Raw genomic sequence first — 18,614 nt, forward strand, 5'->3', positions numbered from 1 at the left:
ACAACAACAACAACAATTTCCCAGCTGTGGTACTAATAGAGAATTATCTTAATAACAACAACAACAACAACAATAATAATAATACACTTAATTTATTGCACTTTTTAAGGTACCCAAAGACACTTTACATCACTGTACATCACTGGTGTAATAATTAACAACTCTCTGAAGTTTTATTTCACATCTTTTATTATCGGTAGGTTCTTCTGACAAACATCTGAACAGTTGAAATTAAATAAAATAAGAAAAGAAAACCATCACATGTAAAAACAAATGGAGGTTTGTTAACAAGCCTTCACTGATTTGGTCCTTCAGTGACAAACAAACTGTTAAATTAAACAAAATTAAACTTTATTTAAAAAAGGAGGTGACGTGGTTAAACAGTGGTCAGGTGGCTCATGAGTCATCAGGTGTTTACAGCGCCACCTGCTGACAGACACAAACTCAGTCTGTCGGTTCTGCTGCTTGTTTACTTCAGCCTCAAATACTGTATAAAGACAGTCTGGGTCTGAAGTTCTGGGTATTGACCTCCAGAGCTCCAGCTGTGACGGAGCAGTGGTTCAGATCAGGTGTCGTCAGGTGTTGTCAGGTTTACTCTGAGGTTCTTGATCCTTCCTGAGACTGAAACATCTAAAACTTCTGAAGCTGTTTTGGGTATGGTGTTTTCAGGGTCACACAGCAGGTGCAGGTCTGTGTTGAGTTTAACTGAGTGAAAACCAGATGCACCTAACCCACCTGCTGGTGACATCACAGACCATGTGACACTGTGGTCAGGTGAGCAGTGAAGGATCATAAAACAGATGTGTGTCAGCTTTAAAAATGAGGAAATAAAAACTTCAAATGTAAATGGATAAAACATTTCGTTTGATGGATGTTGAAGTCCAGCAGCTGACCTGGATCAGACAGGTTGGATACAGGTGAAACACACAGGCCTCCTTTGACCACGCCCCCTGTACCTGCTGTATTGACACACCTGTTGTTACACCTCCTGTAGTCTCTTCAGACTGAGGACTACGAGGTGACCCCTCCTCCCTCTTGGTGTTCATAGAGGTCTGCGAGCTTCTTGAACCTAGGCCCCCACTCTCTCAGAAAGTCATAGTTCTGCTCAGACTCCAACAACTTTAATGAGTCTAACGAGTTTAACGAGCTGAGCGACTCAGCGGCTGACCCGCTGCCTTCAAAGGCGTAGGTTTCCAGAGAGTCGTAGGGGGGCAACGTCAGGTCCAGGTCTGCCTCCTGCAGTCTGTCCCTGATGAACTCCTGGAACAGCTGGTTTTTGTCCGTCCTGGACTCTGGAGTTCTGGGGAGTCCAGGTGGGTGCAGGTCTGGGTCTCGGCAGGTTTGGTTTGTTTGGTTCAGGTGTCTCAGAGCGAACATGTCAAAGGCCTCAGTGTCTTCCTCACCTCCACCTTCATCATCATAACAGACAATGTTCTCACGAACGTCTCGTTCATCGTCCACCATCAGAGGCTCCCTCCTCCGGTGTCTGATGGCGAGCGTTACCATGACAACACCTGAGGAGACAGGAAGGAGCGGAGTCAGACTACCTGCACTGTGAAGTTAACAACGAACAGAAGCTTCCTAACATCCTGAATGAGCTGGAGACTCAAACGGACAAATCTGAGACTTTCTGAGCAGCAGGTGACGACGACACAATGGGAGCGATGAGCGGCCATTTTACTCATCGCCATGACTGAATGTTGCATTTTCCATCATCATATCTCCTGAACCAAACATAAGAACAAAGGGTGACGTGTGACCTGATGTTATAATGATACAACATCATAAACTGTTCAGGTGAAGAGTTGATAGTGAATTCAGAGACATTCTGAACCTGAACAGCTGTTTTTCACTGAAGACACATCAACACACTCGCTAGTTACAGGAAACATTTTAGGTTTGGTTTTTACCTTTAATACATCAGAATGATCATGACTGCAGTTGGTTGCTTGGAGATATTAGGTGGTTGTTATCATGTCTCAGGTCTTACCCAGCAGTGTAAGGATGCAGGTGAGGACGGCAGCGGTGGCAGCAGTGCTCAGTCCGACCACCAGCAACTGCGACGCCCCCTTGCTGCAGGAGCGTCTGTGTCCATCTAGATCACAGTCGCAGACGGTGACAGACAATGTGTTGGTGCTACTGAGAGATGGGCTGCCGCCGTCTGAAATCACCACTGGCAGGAGGTGAACCGGCCAATCCCACTGCAGGAAACCACCACGCAGAGTCAGGATGGACGCTGTGTTGTCTGAGGACAGACAGGTGAAGACAGGGTGAAACACCTGAGTGATGTCAGCAGGTAGAAGAACCTGCAGGGTTTTTAAAAAATCTAATCTGGGAGTTTGATTGAGAAAATGACAACAGATATTTGTCTTATTGTTTTAATGACAGTAAATCAAGCGGAGCTCAGACTGAAACGCCAAAGGCTGAAGTGTTAGTCAGTTCAATATGAAAATATCATCAAACACAAAATGTTTCGATATGAAACCAATAACAGAAATAAAAACTTTTGAAGATGCTCTCTGGTTCTTTTCTAACCCCCAGCCTCATCTTTTAAATCATCAGTACAGATACAATCAGTGTTTAAACCAGCAGGAGTTCCTCAGGGTTCTGTTCTCGGTCCTTTAGACTTTAATTTAAATTAAAACTTACTGATTCTGTCGCCACAAGAGGAAAACATCTTTCTCAGTGAATAGAGTTTGTTTTGTTTGTTTTGATTCTGTTGGTTTAAAGATTAAAGCTCGAGCTCAGAGTTTACTTCCACAAACTGAGAAGATTCACAGTTTATCTGTTTTAAGTCTGAGCCTTTAATTTAAGGAAGACCTGTATGATTAGTTCTGCTTTTAAGGTGGACTGTACCGGTGTTAAGTTTGATTATTTAAGGTAGACCTTTTAAGGTGGACTGCACCTTTGTTGTCTCTCAGGGTGAAGTTGAGGTTCCCAGCAGCCTCGGTGGTCAGAGAGAACAGGAAGTGATGTCCGTTCTCTGGTTCATCTCGGTCCACAGCACTGAGGGTCTCAATGACCTGAAGGTCAAAGGTCAAACACAGAAAACATGTCACCTCACAGAGTCTCAGACGATCAGAGTTCATGATGTCTGGAGAATGAAACTAAACTCGGTGCAGGAATCTTTACTAAATGCTGACATCAGTTTCATTTTTCATGTTTGAGTTTGTTTATCCAGTTTCATCCTGTTCATCTGTTTCTGCTTCAGTTTCACTGGTTTCATTTTGTTTCGGTGAAAATCAGAAATAAAATCCATTAGAGTCAGCTTTTTATTTTTATGTTGTGGCTGAGCAGAGATCCTGATGGTGAGTTCAAGGACTATCTGAACATCTCTATGTCAGCTAATAGGCTAACAGGCTAACAGTGCGTGCTGCTGTCTGACTCTGGTTCTGAATGAATCTGCTGAACCGGAGTCTGTCTGTCTGTACGAGAGCTGGTCCAGTCCAGTCCAGATGATTTGAGCATTCAGGTTTGTAAGAGTCAGTGATAGTGAACAGTCTCAGCAGAGCTACAGTAACCCTCGAGGGACAAACATGAGTCAGTCACTGATTAAACTCACTGATTTAACACAGTTTAAGGTTAAAATGCTTTATTTATACAATGGTTCAGGAGAAAAAGAGAGATTCAGAGGACAAGGCGATTTCCTGGAGACACATCAAACCAGCATAAATTCATCTCAAACTCTGAACTCTGGTTTTTATGATCCTGGTCATGTGATCAGATTAGTGAACCAGTGATGGGACATTTGGATGCAGATCAGAAACAGATTACAACAGCTTTCAGAGGATTCAACATTTTCTCTGTCACTAACTCTGGAGGTCAGAGGTCACAGCTGACAGACCATAACACCACCACAGCAGCAGCTGGCTCAACAGCACTGAGGCAGAACAACATCTGCATTCAACATTTACTGCATGTCACCATGTTTATGGAGTAAATGTTGTTTTTATGACAGTTCAGTGAACAGCTGAACTGAACCCGATTTTGATGTTAAAACCAAACCTGCAGGTAAAAACTCTGAACTCGATCCAGAGAAGATGAGAGAGAAGGTGCAGTGTGTAACAGACAGGTGATGTTTACCTGTCCAGGTTTGGTGTTCTCACAGACAAACGTTTGGTACTCAATAGCAAAGCTCGGAGCGTTGTCATTAATGTCCGTCACAGACACCAGAACCACAGCTTTCCCCACCTGAGAAGGATCCACTGAGACACAGACACACACACCTGTCAAGTTCGACCGTCACAGGTGAAAGGTCATCACAATAAAACAACCTGTTGTCAGACTCACGGCTCTCTGTGGCAACAACGGTGATGTTGTGCAGAGTGACAATCTCTCTGTCCAGAGGTCGGTCTGTTCTGATCAGACCTGAATGACTGTCGATGGTAAAGTACCGGTCCACATCAGACCTCCGGTCTATAGAGTACCTGTGTGCAGGTACAGGTGTAAGTACAGGTACAGTTACAGTTACAGGTACAGATATTTCTGAGCGAGCTGATCTGTCGTACCTGACTGGACTGTTGGTGGTGTCAGGGTCCTTAGCTGAAACTGATCCCACATCAGTTCCCACTGCAGCCGCCTCAGAGATCACCATCCGACTGACAGAGGAGGAGAAGACCGGAGGCTCATCCACATTCTCCACTAGCAGATGAACCGTCGCCACATCACTGAACAGACCCACCGACAGGAAACGAGTGTCAACGTAACGATTGGATGCCTCGACCCGCAAAGTGTAGCTGGACTTGGTCTCAAAGTCCAGAGTCTGGAGGGAGGAGAGGAGAACTGATGTGATGTTGTTGTTCCAGCTGAACTCCCAGCACAGCATCCTCCACTAGAAACAGTGAGGACAGGATCTGATCCTCTGAGAGAAACACCTGAACATCTGCTGCTTATCTCACCATGTGAAAACATCAACTCTAAAGACTGATTTCACAGGACATAATCATGATTAAAGCTGAGCACAAAGGAGTTTCCTCTGGAAGCAGAAATCAGATCATTTTGTTTGCAGCTCTGACATCAATCTAAATCCAAATCTGTGAGTGTTGTCAGCAGCTGTTCGGCAGCAGAGGACTCTCCTCTGGGACTGAGAGAAAAAAAAAATAGAACACAGAGCTGCAGATGTTCTAATAGCTGGATCAGGATCAGATGGTTGGTAGTTCAAATCCTCTGAATCAGTTTGACATCTGGATGAAGGAATTAAAACACTAGGAAAACACATCAGACCCAAACAGGTCTGTGATCTTCAGAACCAAAACAAGACCTCTGCAGTATGTCCACTCCATGGAAATCAGTAACTGTTGCAGAGCCACCAGAACCTTCTGTACTGACTAGTCCTTACCAGACACCACCACCTTGATCTTACTGGCAGTAAACCAGTACCTTGTGCAGAATGACCAGTCCTTCCTGTGTGTTTGGATCAGTGAGGATCCTGAAGGTTCCCAGTCCATCTCCGTCCAGGATCCTGTAGTCCATCTCAGCGTTTGGACCAACATCCAGATCCAGAGCTTTGATCTTAGCGACCACAGCCGACACCAGTACAGACTCTGGAACACTGAACTGGTAACTCTCTGCAGGAGACAGGTACACAGGTATGCACAGGTACACAGGTACATACAGGTACAGGTGGGTGAAGGAATCAGTTGGTGTTCTGTGATCATTAGAGATTGGAGGTTAGACTCACTGCGGGGGAAGCGAGGCGGGTTGTCGTTGACGTCAGTCAGCGTCACGGTAACAGAGGTGGTCCCTGACAGACCTCCCATCTGACCAACCATGTCTTTGGCCTGGACAACCAACAGGTACCGGTCCTGCAGCTCCCGATCCAGATCTGGTAGAGCTGTCCGCACCACACCTAGACCAGGACAGGTGACGCTCAAGTGAGTCACAGACCACAGCTAACCTCTGACCCTACACACTGAGCAGCAGCAGACATTTGGTTTTTACCTGGGGACAGGTGAGAGGCTGCAGCTCAGGGGCAGGGCTCTTAATCTCACTCACCTGTCAGTGCAGAACAGGAAGAACAGGAAACACCTGAACTCCTGTTCTCCAATCAGAGTTTAAACCTGATGACATCTGAGGTCAGCTGACATCAGAGAACCAATCAGAGCAGTTTATGATGATTTAGAGCAGAGAAGCTGTTTATAATAAGATAATCCACACACACACACACACACACACATATACACATACAGTCTTTAATCCGGCCACCTGCAGAGGACAAGGAATTAATCCACCTCCTCTATAAACCAGAAAAGAGGGAGGAGGGAGGAGTAAACACAGTAATCAGGTTTCTATAAGAGTGAGATGAAGACTTCACAGTCTGAGTCATTAAAACTGATCAGTTGATGTTTGTTTGTGTGTTTGTGAGGAAACAAAAATAAAACAATTGTAGTTTATTTTCATTGACACTCATTGATAAAGACTCAGGTTTTGTGCTCAGGTGTTTTCTCACCTGTTGTGGGCTCCACAGAGAAATATGGCTGACCCTGCAGGATGCTGTAAACCAGTCTGGCAGAGTTTCCATAAGTCGGATCATCAGCATCTGTCGCCACTACTGTCACCACCGATGTACCTGTGGAGACATGACACCTTCATGACTCACCTGGACACACCTGGACGCTATGAACTCACTCCTTTCAGAGTTGGTAAAACAGGACTCAGTCCTCTGTCACAAACCTCTCAGCTGAAATGTCGTGGCCATCAGAAGCCAAATCTCTGAACCTCAGCATTCCAGAACATTTCCAACCACAGTTGACTGACTGAGGTGAAACCTCTGATCAAAAACCTTCACTCGAGAACCATCAACCAGTTTCATTACTTCCATTTTTATCTGAGGAAACTTTCTCTTCAACAGTCTCTGTAGACTCAGTTCCTCTGAGAGCTCCTCCTCTCCTAACACCTGTGACATGCTGAACTGACTCTGACTGTCAGCTTCTGTATCTCCTGCTCTCTGTCTCATTGATTTCCTGTTCAGTACTTAAAAGTCATTTGTGAGTCGTGTTTGGATAAAAGCATCAGATGAAGAGTCGACTGATTCTCTAAAACCTTAAACTAAAAGGTTAAAAGTTAAGGTGCATGAATACCTAAAACTTTCAGATTAAAAGTCTGTTTCTGTTCAGTCTGATTTTCATATTAAGAGCCTGACCAGTGATGAACACAGAGACACATCAGTAGTTTCTATTATGTTTCTGTTTCACATGTTTCTGTTGTATTTATTTAAACTGGTAAATGTTGATTATATTCTTATATGTCAGGTTCTTCTTCATGTTTGTGGTGAGAATCAGTTAAAAAGTCTGTGACTGAGCAGCTTGTTTACTTCAGCTCAGATTATTTTCTATAGGAACAAGTTTCTGATCAGTTAATTGATGTCAGCTGATCCTGGAAACATCCTGGAAAGTCTCCAGGGTCTAAACTCACCTGGTCCTGAACAGACCGTTTCTCTGTTCAAACTGTTTTACCATGGTCTCATTTTGTCTCATCTGAGCAGGTCAGACTTTAAGTCAGACAAGATGAGGACTCATCAGACCAGGTCCAGGATCAGACTCACCTACAGGAGACTGCTCAGACACTCTGGCTGCGTATGGTCCATCCAGGAACTTGGGTTCGTTGTCGTTGATGTCCTGGACTTTGATGATGAACTGGGACTCCGGTTCAACCAGTAGGTTGGTGTTTCGGTCTCGAGCCTGAGCTCTCAGGGTGTAGTATGCCTGCTGTTCCCTGTCCAGCCTCTTGGTGGCATGGATGTCTCCTGTGTTCTCATCAATGGTGAAGATGGACATTGCTCCTTCACCATTCAAGACGTACCTCACCTGCCCATCACCTTTATCCACATCAGAGTGGAGCTGCAGAGACCAGAATCCAGTTAAACCATCAGAATGAACCAGTTAAAGCTGAGGCTAAGCAGGAGGATTTCATGACAGTGAATGAATGTGAATATTATGTCTCAGCAGATCTGCAGTGATGATGATTAAATAATAATTAGGACTCAGTTCAGAAATAACAAATTGTGATGAAATCTGAGGATTTTACTTCCTGTTTATGGAGAAAACACAGAAACATGTTTTAATTTAAAGTTAAAGATCTGAAAATAAGGAGAATCAGTGGATCAGAGATCAGACAGATCCAGGATCAGTTTGATTCAGACCTCACATGATGGTTTATAGTAACAGTCTAGACTGTCAGCTTATATCTGTTCAGCCGGTATCTCACAGACTGCTTTAGTCATCTCCCAGAATGCCACAGGGCTGAGCGTGCGTCTCTCTGCAGTTGTGAGGACATGTTTTTGTTTAAAACCCTCGTTGTGAGTACACGTTGGCCGGTACAGGGTTCAGATCTGGTTTTAGGATTCAGGCTCAGGTCAATGAAAGGGGTCAGTGATCCACTCATTGGTCTTGTAAGTGGATCACTGACCCCTTTCATTGACCACAGACTGGACTCTGGATGTGGACCCTGATGTCTGCTGTCAAAGTCTTCCCAACCTTTTGACCTCTGACCACCTTTCTGAGACTCTGGTAGTAACAATCCTGGTCTCCCTGATTCCCACTTTACCCCCACATGATACCACAGGTTCCAGGACCCACCCCCCACCCCTGAAGAGCTCTGGGCCCGGTTTTAAAATGTGAACCAACTGGCTTTGTGCAGCTTCAACAATGATGATGGACTGAAACCATGTGACATGTCATGTGATGTGTCCACTCTGCTGTTAGAAGACAAGTTTAGTTATTCTGGTCTAAAAGATTAGAGTTAAAAATACTAGAAGGCAAAGAGTCGAAATCAGGACAAAAAACAAACAACAGACAAAGACATGGAGATCATCATTCTAATGAACCATAAATCAATCAAGTCATTGACTCTACCTTGCCCACATACAGCAGCTCGTCTCCGGTGTACTCCTCCAAGACGAAAAACTGGTTCCACACCCAGCTCCTCCTCCTCCTCCCCCTCCTCTGCTGGGAGACGACACCACCTCTCGCTGTTCCTCCTCCTAATCCTTCTCCTGACAATTGAGGGAGGAGGACGGAGTTCAGCGTCATCGCCTCACAACCTGACTCCTCCCACAACAATAGGACAAAGGAACTGAGCATGCTCAGAACACAGAGACACTCCATCACAGAGGAGACCTCAAACTGTCCAACGCTGAGACTAAAACTGTCCACAGAGGAGACCTCAAATTGTCCAACGAGGAGACCTCAAACTGTCTGATGCAGAGACCTCAAACTGTCCAACACTGAGACTAAAACTGTCCACAGAGGAGACCTCAAACTGTCTGATGCAGAGACGTAAAACTGTCCAACAATGTTGTTGTTGATGTTTTTTGATGTTTGTAACCTGAAAATGAACGACAGACATGAAGCAGAGTAAAGCTGAACCGTTCATCCACTAACATTTCATTAAAAACTGATTCTGTCTCTTAAATTATCTGTTTATCTTGATTAAAATGTGGCTTTTATCATTTTCCAGTGTCCCACAGTCAACATTTATTTTCCTCTGTATTTTACTTACAGCGTTAATGATTAATCTGATTATGAGGCTCCAGTTTATCCTTAAATCTGCTTCAGTAAACTGACTCCTCGGAAACATTAAAATGACTGACTCTACTTTACATCAGTGATTTTTTTCAGTAAAGTTTGGTTCAGGTTATTAATAGCTGATAATTCTTACCGTGCAGCTGTTGATCTGATTCCTCTCCTCTGTCTGTTTATCTGCAGGTTGATTATTGATCAGTGATCGGCTCAAACTGAAAGGAAAATAAAGTGAGCAGCAGCTGAGCGAAGGAGACAAACATCCTGTCTGACTCTCTCTCTCAGTGAATCCTGCTGTCGCTCGTCCGGCTGTTACAAAGACCCCATTCACTCTGACGGGGGTGGGGGGGTGTGGGGGAGCTCCTCCTCCGTCAGTGAGGAGGCTGGGAGGGGGGCGGGGGGGCAAATGAAACATCAGTGTTATTAATGCTGCTGCAGTTTCCTCAGGTTTCTCTGTTTTCTACATCAGTGGCTCCGAAGGTTCCCTCAGGAAAATCATCTGTTTCCATCTGACACACAAATAACAACAACAACCCACCCCCCCACCCCCCCCCACACACACACACACACACACACATGCACACATTAAACACCAGGTATTACTGTGGGTATTAATTAAAGGGGGGAGCAGCTTCACTAATAATTATTTATTGATCCTCACACCTCAAATTCATGGCTGTAGGTGAATTCTGTGTGCGTTTGTTTTCAACATGAAGGCCCCTCATATGAAGTGAAAGCTCAGGAAGCTGAGGACCAATCAGAAGCTTTGTCTGAAGGTCGTTTTCACACAAAAGGTCAAAGCTGAGGAGGAAGTCACCACCTGCAGGTGTGTGTCTGTGTGTGTGTGTGAACCTGTATAGGCCAACACAGTCCAGTTCTCCTGAGAGCCTCCTGCTATGAAGCTCTGAAGTCCTAATTCAGGCCCACGAAGGAGGACTGAGGAGGACTGGACTCAGCAGGACTCGGTGTCAGGTGAGATCCTTGACCTTTCCATCAGACAGCAGGAGAAATACCAGAGGAGCTACAGGAGGTGGAGAGAGGAGGAACAGGAGAAATGACTTTAAACAACATGGCGGCCGTTTGTACGTCAGTGATATCATGATGATGTCACTGGTTCAGATGATGAAGTCAGTATTTGATTGTTTTATCAGTTTTTTATCTTTGTATCTTTGTCTGGACATTAACAGGAAGTGATGAAGGAACTCGTTCAGTGAAAGATGAAGATGAAAATGAGGATGATGATGAAGATGATGATGGTGAAGATGAAGATGAAGATGATGATGGTGAAGATGAAGATGATGAAGATGATGGTGAAGATGATGATGATGATGATGAAGATGAAGATGAAGATGAAGATGATGATGGTGAAGATGAAGATGAAGATGAAGATGATGATGGTGAAGATGATGATGATGAAGATGAAGATGAAGATGAAGATGATGATGGTGAAGATGAAGATGATGATGAAGATGATGATGATGATGATGATGATGATGAAGATGATGAAGCTATGGTTCTCTGCCTCAGGTAAAGCCGTCTCAGTGATTTCTCATTAAACAGCTGAAGGTCGAAACAGTGACGAGGCCTCAGGCTCATTGATCAGCTGATTGATTATTGGAAACAAACTGTTTCATCAGAGAATCAAATTCAGAGTTTAACCTGATGTTTATGTTGTGACCTGTTGCTGTTTGTCTGTCCATTCATTTCAGGTGTGTAGGTGGGCGGAGCCTCAGAGACCCCCCAACCCCCACCTCCCTCAGATATGAGGGTCTCAGGTGGTCTGGACTCTGACAGCCTGCAGCTGATCTGATCTCAGGTGTTCACAGGAAGTGAATCATCTGCTGCTGCAGGCACACACACACACACACACACACACACACACACACACACACACACACACACACACACACACACACACACACACACAGTTCAACTGACAGAAATAAATTGATGTCAGTTTGTTTTTGTCTCCTTCAGTCTCTCAACAGAACAAAGACAAACATAAAACTCTGCACCAGGACCAGCTCCTGGACCTGGACCAGCTCCTGGACCTCAGATCTAGGTCTGGTTCTGGTTCTAGATCTGGTTCTGTCATCACCTCAATTCGATTCAGTATATTTTATTAATCAGTTTCCGTGTCAATCAGCTGATCAGCCGGCATCTGGTCAGAGAGCATGCTGGGAAATGTGTCTGGTAGTTTTTTAAGTGTCGCCTCGGCGTGTCTGTGTGAAGTGTTTCCTGTGTTGACCCCAAAAAACACAACAGAAGGATGAAGGTTTTTACAGAGTCCTGCAGGAACAAGAACAGGAACAAGAAGAAGCCCGGTCTGGAGCCACACAGATTTGGCTTCATGTTTACCAGAGGTCTGAACTATGAAGGGAGTTGAACCTCCTCTGGTTTAACTCAGGTTCTCTCTGGTAAAGTCGGGGTTGACAAACCCTGACTGCCTCGATCTGTGTTAAACGCTACGACGGTGGTTCAGATGTGGGTCAATTGAGTCGGTGTTAACTTAATCAGAGTTAGTGCGTGTTGATTAAAGGGGCGTGCACCGTATCTCTCAGATGAAGAGCGCACGTTAATTCTGTGGGTTTAGAGGAATTTAAAGAGACTCTAACGACACAATGTCAAACCAACAAAGACAGAGAGACTGGTCACATGTTCTCTGGATTCTTCATCTGTAATATGAGATGGAAGGACACAGAACATATGTGATCATTTCTCAGATACTTGGATTACAGTCAACACGTGGGTCACATGTCTGAGAATGAGCTGTTCCTGTTAATGATGTTCTGCCTGGAACACTCAGGCTGTATATGTATGAATGTAATGCTGTTATGTTCAGTATGAACTTCATGTTAACAGTATTTCAGCCTCAGTGGAAACTGAACCTGGATCAAACAGAAACCTTCTATAAAGTGGTTCACATTCATATTTCCATCATTAATGCTGCTTGGTCTGTAGTCTACAATTACAACAGCCTGTCACTTTATATTGTCTTTCAGGACAATAACACCCCCCATTTAAAGGATTATTGAAATCGATAATATGCAGCACTAATGATGCTAAACTCTGCTGCTTGACTGTGAGAAAGAAAATTAAAATAACAGAGTGAAAATGGAAAATGTGGAGCATAAAAACACCATTTATTGATCCACATACCTCTACCATCCACTACATACTGTTTAGAGACGCAGCGTAAATTACCATGGCAACAGACCTCAGGTAAAACCTCTCCACCATTCACAGTACAGGTTAATCAGGAAGTTACACCTGATGTCACCAAGTTACTCCTGAAGTTACCCTGATAAACCAGTAACCTCAATTCGTAGTACAGGTCTCTGAGCTCTGTTCCATGAAGCAGGTTGAACTGATCCAGGATCTTTATCTGGCTTCAGTAAACCTAACAACCACAGAGTGATTGAGCGTCAGACGCTGGTTATCACCAGGTTCAGTCGACCCAGGATTTCCTGAGGGTTCATGGTAAAGAGGTGGAGCGTTGTCAGAACCATGAGTAAGGAACCTAATATTCTATGAGAAGTCAGGCTGAGAGCTGCAGGTGGTTTCAGTTCCAGCCACGTCCTAACATGACATTTAACAAGGTGAAATGTGAACAATATGATCACATGACTAGAATAGAAACAGTAGAAATAATCAGCAGTGGTCAAAGTCAGGCTGAGGATTTATTGTAAATAAGTCCATCAAGTGTTTTCAGTGAGTGAGTGTTTGTGCTCCTTAGTGTGATGGTGGTTTATTGTGAGTTAGTGTGAATATGTGATGCAGATAAACAGTGACAGTAATGTCAGAGTGTTTCTGCTGCCAAAGCAGAGAGGAGAGGAGAGAGTTCATGTCTGAGCTCCATCTGACTGAAATGTTCATTTAGAATCAGCAGAAATCTTCAACAGTGTGAAGAGAAAATCAACATGAAGATCTAACAGTCAGTCTGTGATCATTCAGTGGGAGAAACTCTCTGTTTGTTAGAAGCTCTGTTGAGGACAAAGACTGGAACAAAACCATTCACTGATCTATAAAAACATCTATTGATCTTTATTGGAAACTCTGTTCCTGTCAGGATCCTCCAGTCATCTGATTTACCGCCATAAGAAGTGAACCACCATTGTCAGACTGAAGTTACCATGGTAACCACTGATCCTGCTTCATGGTATGGAGTTCTGATCTGAGACCTGATTAAACTGTTCCTCTGGTTGTGTTCAGGTTCAGACTGATGGAGGAAGACGAGTTCACTGCTGCTACACCTGGGACAGAAAAACACCTGAACCTGAATAAAGACCCCACCACCACACACAGACACACACAGGGTGTAGTGTGAATCAGTGAGTCTCTGGGGTTTGGCCACTAACACACACACCCAGAGGACACATGACAACCCCCAAGGGTCCTCTCTCCTGAGGTCTGAGGTTGAAGCACAGATGTGTTGTCAGGAGTGTTTTCAGGGTTAATTAGACATTAATGCTGGAAGTGGAGTGTGTGTTACAGTGTGTGAATGTGTTACAGTGTGTGTGTGTGTGTCTGTGTGTCTGTGTGTCTGTGTGTGAGTCAGCTGATGTTTCTGCCCTATTTAACAGCTGCAGACTGAAGTGAATCATATGATGTTATTTTCTCTTCTCAACATTTAAAACTACAAACATCAGATGTTTGTTAACACGACACAACAACACAAGAACTCCTGGATCATCTGAACCTATACAAAATGATGCCACACCTACAGACAACCAGGACAAGTGGGTTAAAAACTTATCAGACAGGGACCTCACCAAAACAGAAAGGTATATTCTAGACAAAGGACTCAATTTTGCCATATCTCCACAACTGCCCATAGTGGACCTCATTACAGCTACAGAATCAGCCATAAGAACCAACAAACTGGCACAGTCCAAGGCAGAACAGATTAGGATGAAGGTATCCGCAGCCCTCTCCAACGTCACTATCTGGGAAAGGAACGCCATCACATCCCTGAGGAAGGACCGAAGCATTACCATCCTGCCAGCTGTCAAGGGGAGATGCACTTCTCAACACAGCAGATTACCACACTAAACCGCACTGCTCAGTGACAGCAACACCTACGAGATCCTGAAACACGACCCCACAACCAGCTACAAGAAGAAAGTCATAGAGTGCCAGGAAAAACTGTAAAAGGAAAAGGCCATTGACTGCCCAGCATACGACTGCCTCTACCCCAGTGACGCTACTCCCTGTATATATGAACTCCCAAAGATACACAAAGAGGGAGCTCCACTCAGACCCATCATGTATCGACTCTGCCACCTACATTTCCAAACACCTCGCCACCATTTTAGCTCCGCTGGTGGATAACACTTCTCATCACATCCAAAACTCCATGGATTTCACCAGAGACTTGAACTGGCTCCATATGAAACTATGATGTCTTTTGTTGAAAAGTGCTCAGACCTCAACATATGTGAAACCAAACAACCACTTCACAAGCACATGGCACAGGAGAGCAGCTCATCAGCACAAGACTCAGCTGTTCAGCTGTTTACTCCTTAAGGAGAAAGGACATTCCTTTGAGGACAACAAGGTCCTCATCTTGGATAGAGAGGACAGATGGTTTGAGAGAGGAGTAAAAGAGGACATCTATGTGCATCTGGAATGTCTATCTTTAAACCCACCAACTATCAGCCACCTATAACACAGTCCTGAGATCCTTACCCAGACAATTTAACCCCCAGTCACACCTGATGTCCCCCATGATGTCAAGGTGGAGCAATGACCCACCAACGAGTCACACCTGGGCACATGTGACCCTAACGACTCACATAACAACAGGGTGGGTTAACGACTCTCAAGACCACCTCCAACAGGTTAAATACCTGGGACTCCCTCATAAGCTTTTAGAACTGAGCACATCTTTGTTGTCATCTGGACCAGGTCATGAATCCTGACAATGAGGAAGCAGAGTCCAGTTTCTACAGACCTGTCAGACAACCTCCTGAAGGTGGAGGGAAACGCCTGTGGTCTTTAGGTAACATCTGTGGTCTTGAGGTTACACCTGTGGTTACAGGTAGAAGGTAGTGATTAGATGTGATCTCAGACAAACTTGATTTTCTTAAGACAAACTTTACTTCTCTCAAAGTGTTAAAACTAAATGAAACATCAGCATCAGTGAGTTTCAGTTCTTCAGTGTTTTGTCGGAGCATCGTCTCTGGGCAGACTGAAGGACTCGATTTCTTTGACGATCCTCTCAGCGATGGTTCTGCTGTTGGCAGCGACGATCCTCCGGGACATCAGGTCCACCTCTCCTCCTGAACACAGGGACATACTGTTAGACCAGCTGAATCATCAGGACAAATTCTGAGCTGCTGCTGGAACATCTTTACCCTCCACATCCATCAGGACTCCTCCAGCCTCGGAGACGATCAGCGAGCCAGCAGCCACGTCCCAAACATGGATCCCAATCTCATAATAAGCTTCAACACAACCAGATGCAACCAGACACATGTTGATTGCTGCAGTTCCAGCACTGCGCACACTGAAAACACACATTACTGTTAAAGACATACTAACACTGCAGTGTCAGGTGTTATTTTAGCAACAGTGGTGTTACCCGTGCACAGGGATGCAGAGGATGTTCCTCAGACTGGAGAAGATTTTATCCACAGCTTCAGGGTCTCTGTTGGATCCAAACTCTGTGGCGATGATTGACTGTTTGATGTCTGATGCACAAAAACAAACAGTTCAGAGTTGAGATCCTGGTTTGTGATTGGAGCAGAGCATCATGACACTGTTGTGTTTCTGTATTCACAGAGATCACTAAATATGTGTTGTGTTATTCATCACAGACCTTCCTGATCAGAAACCTGCAGTGGCTCTCCATTACAGAACGCTCCCTTCCCCCTCCTCGCTGTGAACATCTTGTCTTCTAGACAACTGTAGACCACACCGAACTCGGTCTGTAGGACGGAGAGAGAGGAAGGACAACTGGACAACGTGCTGGGTCATTGTATAAGAGGTCACAATATAACAGATCATCATATAACAAGTCACAATATAACAGGTCATCGTATAACAGGTAGTACTACAGTAGGCCAGAGTGCAGTAGTGTAGTAGTACGTTGTCGCAGTAGTATAAGTCACAGTGGAGACAGGTGAAATAAACGGACCTGGTTGTTGACAGAGAACCCAATGGAAACAGCAACAAAAGGAAATCTGTTAGAGAGATGTTAATGTTACTGATGGAGGTTATTAAAGGTCAGAGCGAGTTAATGGGTCAGTTTGACTGGTTCAGTAGACCTGTTTGATTAAATAACTCACGAGTGAACAAAGTTGGTGGTCCCATCGATGGGGTCGATGATCCAGGTGGGAGAGTCTGTGAGGTCACACGCTTCACCTGCAGCCACTGACTCTTCCCCTATGAACCTGACACACACACACACTTATCATTAATTCTCTGAGTTTCCTTTTAAAACACAGTTGATTATCGTGTCAGATTCTGATGTTTCTATGACGTCTCTGAGTTTGGCTTCAGACCCCTGATACGTCTGGGAGGTCAGGTTATATAAATGATGTATATAACATCTATATGCTGCCTAACGTTTGATTCCATGTCTTGTTCAGTTTCCTGTGTCTCTGACTGAAGACAGTAAAAGGTTCATAAATATTGTGATCATGATTTAAGATTTCACTATGAATATAAAACACGTCAGAGGCTGAAGATTCTGGTTGATTAAATCTAACTTGTTCTGGTTTATAAATCAAATATATTCTGTATGATGTCACAGCCCGGCTCAAAACTGTGACAAGGAAGGGAGACGGCTCGAGTTGGCATGTTAAAGTGAAGAATAATTTATTTACAAAAAGGTAAATTAATCAACCCAACTGACAACCAAGACTAATGGAAAGAACAGGGACCATCCACAGCCCCGCCAGACTCCAGAATGAGGGCTAATGACAGAGGGAGCACACACTGGGCCCAGGTGTGGCTCATTCAACCGATGACCCGTCAACCAACACCTGCAGCAAAAAGAAGTCCAGGGACAACACAGCAGGGACACCTAATGTCCAGGTGGAGGAGTCGTCACAGTGAGGACTGACTGAGTAGAGGAGAGAAAATGAATTCCTAGATAAAAACTGCAGTATTATTGATTTCAGTCTGAACACAGTGAGGACATGTTAACAGAACATACTCTGTACGAGCTGTTTGTTTCTGATAATGTGTCTATTCTGTTTTTCATTTTGTTGCAGAGTCTTCAGAGAGTATTGAGAGAGTCTCTGTGAAACTGATCAATGATCAGTGAACACACAGTGAAGGAGGCAGATCTTCTTACTTGTGTGTGGGGAATTTCTCCTTCACTGATTGGATGATGAGTTGCTCCACCCTCTGATCGGTTTGTGTCACCAAGTCGACCGACGAGCTCTTTGTCATCACCTTCCTGTCATCACGCAGAGCTTCACGTACCACCTGATCAACACACAGATGAATACACAGATCAAAACACTTGATCAAGACAGAGTTTAATACACAGACACAGTTTTGCTGTAACTCCTCCTGAGATATTTTGTCTTCTCCTGTATACTGTGACATCAGGACACCTCTGACCTAACCTGACCTAACCTGACATCACCTGATCTCACCTGGCCTCACCTGACCTCACCTGGCATCACATTAAGACCAATCACTGGTTTCAGGTGAATCTGACATTCTAACATCTGACAGCTGTCTGAGCTGTAACACACACTGTCACACACTGTAACTGACCTCTCCAGCTTTTCGTGCGATGGCCACAGCGTGATCCATGGCGCTTTGCCAGATGTCGGCCATGTTGAAGGAGCAGCTCCTTACAAAGAGAGAGAGAGAGATTAAACCAACACACACACTCACACATACTCACACACACACTTTATAATTCGTGAGTAATTATTCACACTTTCAGTTTAAACTTTAAAACCAAAGTAACATGAAAAGCACAGAAAAACATTTATATTAAACAGATTTTTACCTTCTACCTGCCCATCGGTCTGTCAGTGACTGCAGGTGACAGCAGCTTCTGCAGCTTTTTAATGATTTCTTTTATTTCTCAATATTGACTATTGACTGACAGATTATTAATCAGCCGTATTA

At 44.4% G+C, this 18,614-nt stretch overlaps 2 protein-coding genes and 1 long non-coding RNA gene across 6 annotated transcripts in view; 1 reads left to right on the plus strand and 2 right to left on the minus strand.

The window, feature by feature from the left end:
* On the minus strand, positions 1-15,551 carry LOC108884949 (cadherin-7). Of its 4 annotated transcripts, none has more exons than XM_018679085.2 (13): positions 15,472-15,551; positions 9,658-10,539; positions 8,853-9,324; positions 7,544-7,838; positions 6,449-6,568; positions 5,681-5,848; positions 5,380-5,567; positions 4,509-4,762; positions 4,291-4,427; positions 4,084-4,205; positions 2,906-3,023; positions 1,991-2,245; positions 3-1,514 (listed from the first exon to the last, which is right to left on the minus strand). In XM_018679085.2, the coding sequence occupies exons 3-13, from the start codon at positions 9,102-9,104 to the stop codon at positions 1,012-1,014; spliced, it is 2,412 nt and encodes an 803-aa protein (XP_018534601.1). In that variant the 5' UTR covers positions 9,105-9,324; positions 9,658-10,539; positions 15,472-15,551; the 3' UTR covers positions 3-1,011. The 4 variants fall into 4 exon arrangements, with proteins under 4 accessions (XP_050925728.1, XP_018534601.1, XP_050925726.1 ...); XM_051069769.1 differs by having other exon boundaries at positions 4-1,514; positions 8,853-8,992; XM_051069770.1 differs by lacking the exon at positions 3-1,514 and having other exon boundaries at positions 2,000-2,245; positions 2,887-3,023.
* Positions 10,546-18,614, plus strand: part of LOC127142344 (uncharacterized) — a 22,444-nt gene continuing 14,375 nt past the window's right edge. The window contains exon 1 of the long non-coding RNA XR_007812925.1: positions 10,546-11,881. This is a non-coding gene — a long non-coding RNA (uncharacterized LOC127142344). The remainder of the gene's footprint in view (positions 11,882-18,614) is intronic.
* The window catches only part of impa1 (inositol monophosphatase 1), a 3,340-nt gene continuing 320 nt past the window's right edge, over positions 15,595-18,614 (minus strand). Inside the window, exons 2-9 of the mRNA XM_018679116.2 lie at positions 18,252-18,330; positions 17,821-17,954; positions 16,808-16,912; positions 16,657-16,702; positions 16,339-16,447; positions 16,102-16,210; positions 15,875-16,026; positions 15,595-15,799 (exon numbers count right to left, since the gene is read on the minus strand). Coding sequence (XP_018534632.1) covers positions 15,675-15,799; positions 15,875-16,026; positions 16,102-16,210; positions 16,339-16,447; positions 16,657-16,702; positions 16,808-16,912; positions 17,821-17,954; positions 18,252-18,314 — 843 coding nt within the window. The 5' untranslated portion in view covers positions 18,315-18,330 and the 3' untranslated portion in view covers positions 15,595-15,674. The remainder of the gene's footprint in view (positions 15,800-15,874; positions 16,027-16,101; positions 16,211-16,338; positions 16,448-16,656; positions 16,703-16,807; positions 16,913-17,820; positions 17,955-18,251; positions 18,331-18,614) is intronic.

This window comes from Lates calcarifer, linkage group LG4 (assembly GCF_001640805.2).
Source record: "Lates calcarifer isolate ASB-BC8 linkage group LG4, TLL_Latcal_v3, whole genome shotgun sequence".
In the NCBI taxonomy this organism is placed as follows: domain Eukaryota; kingdom Metazoa; phylum Chordata; class Actinopteri; family Centropomidae; genus Lates; species Lates calcarifer.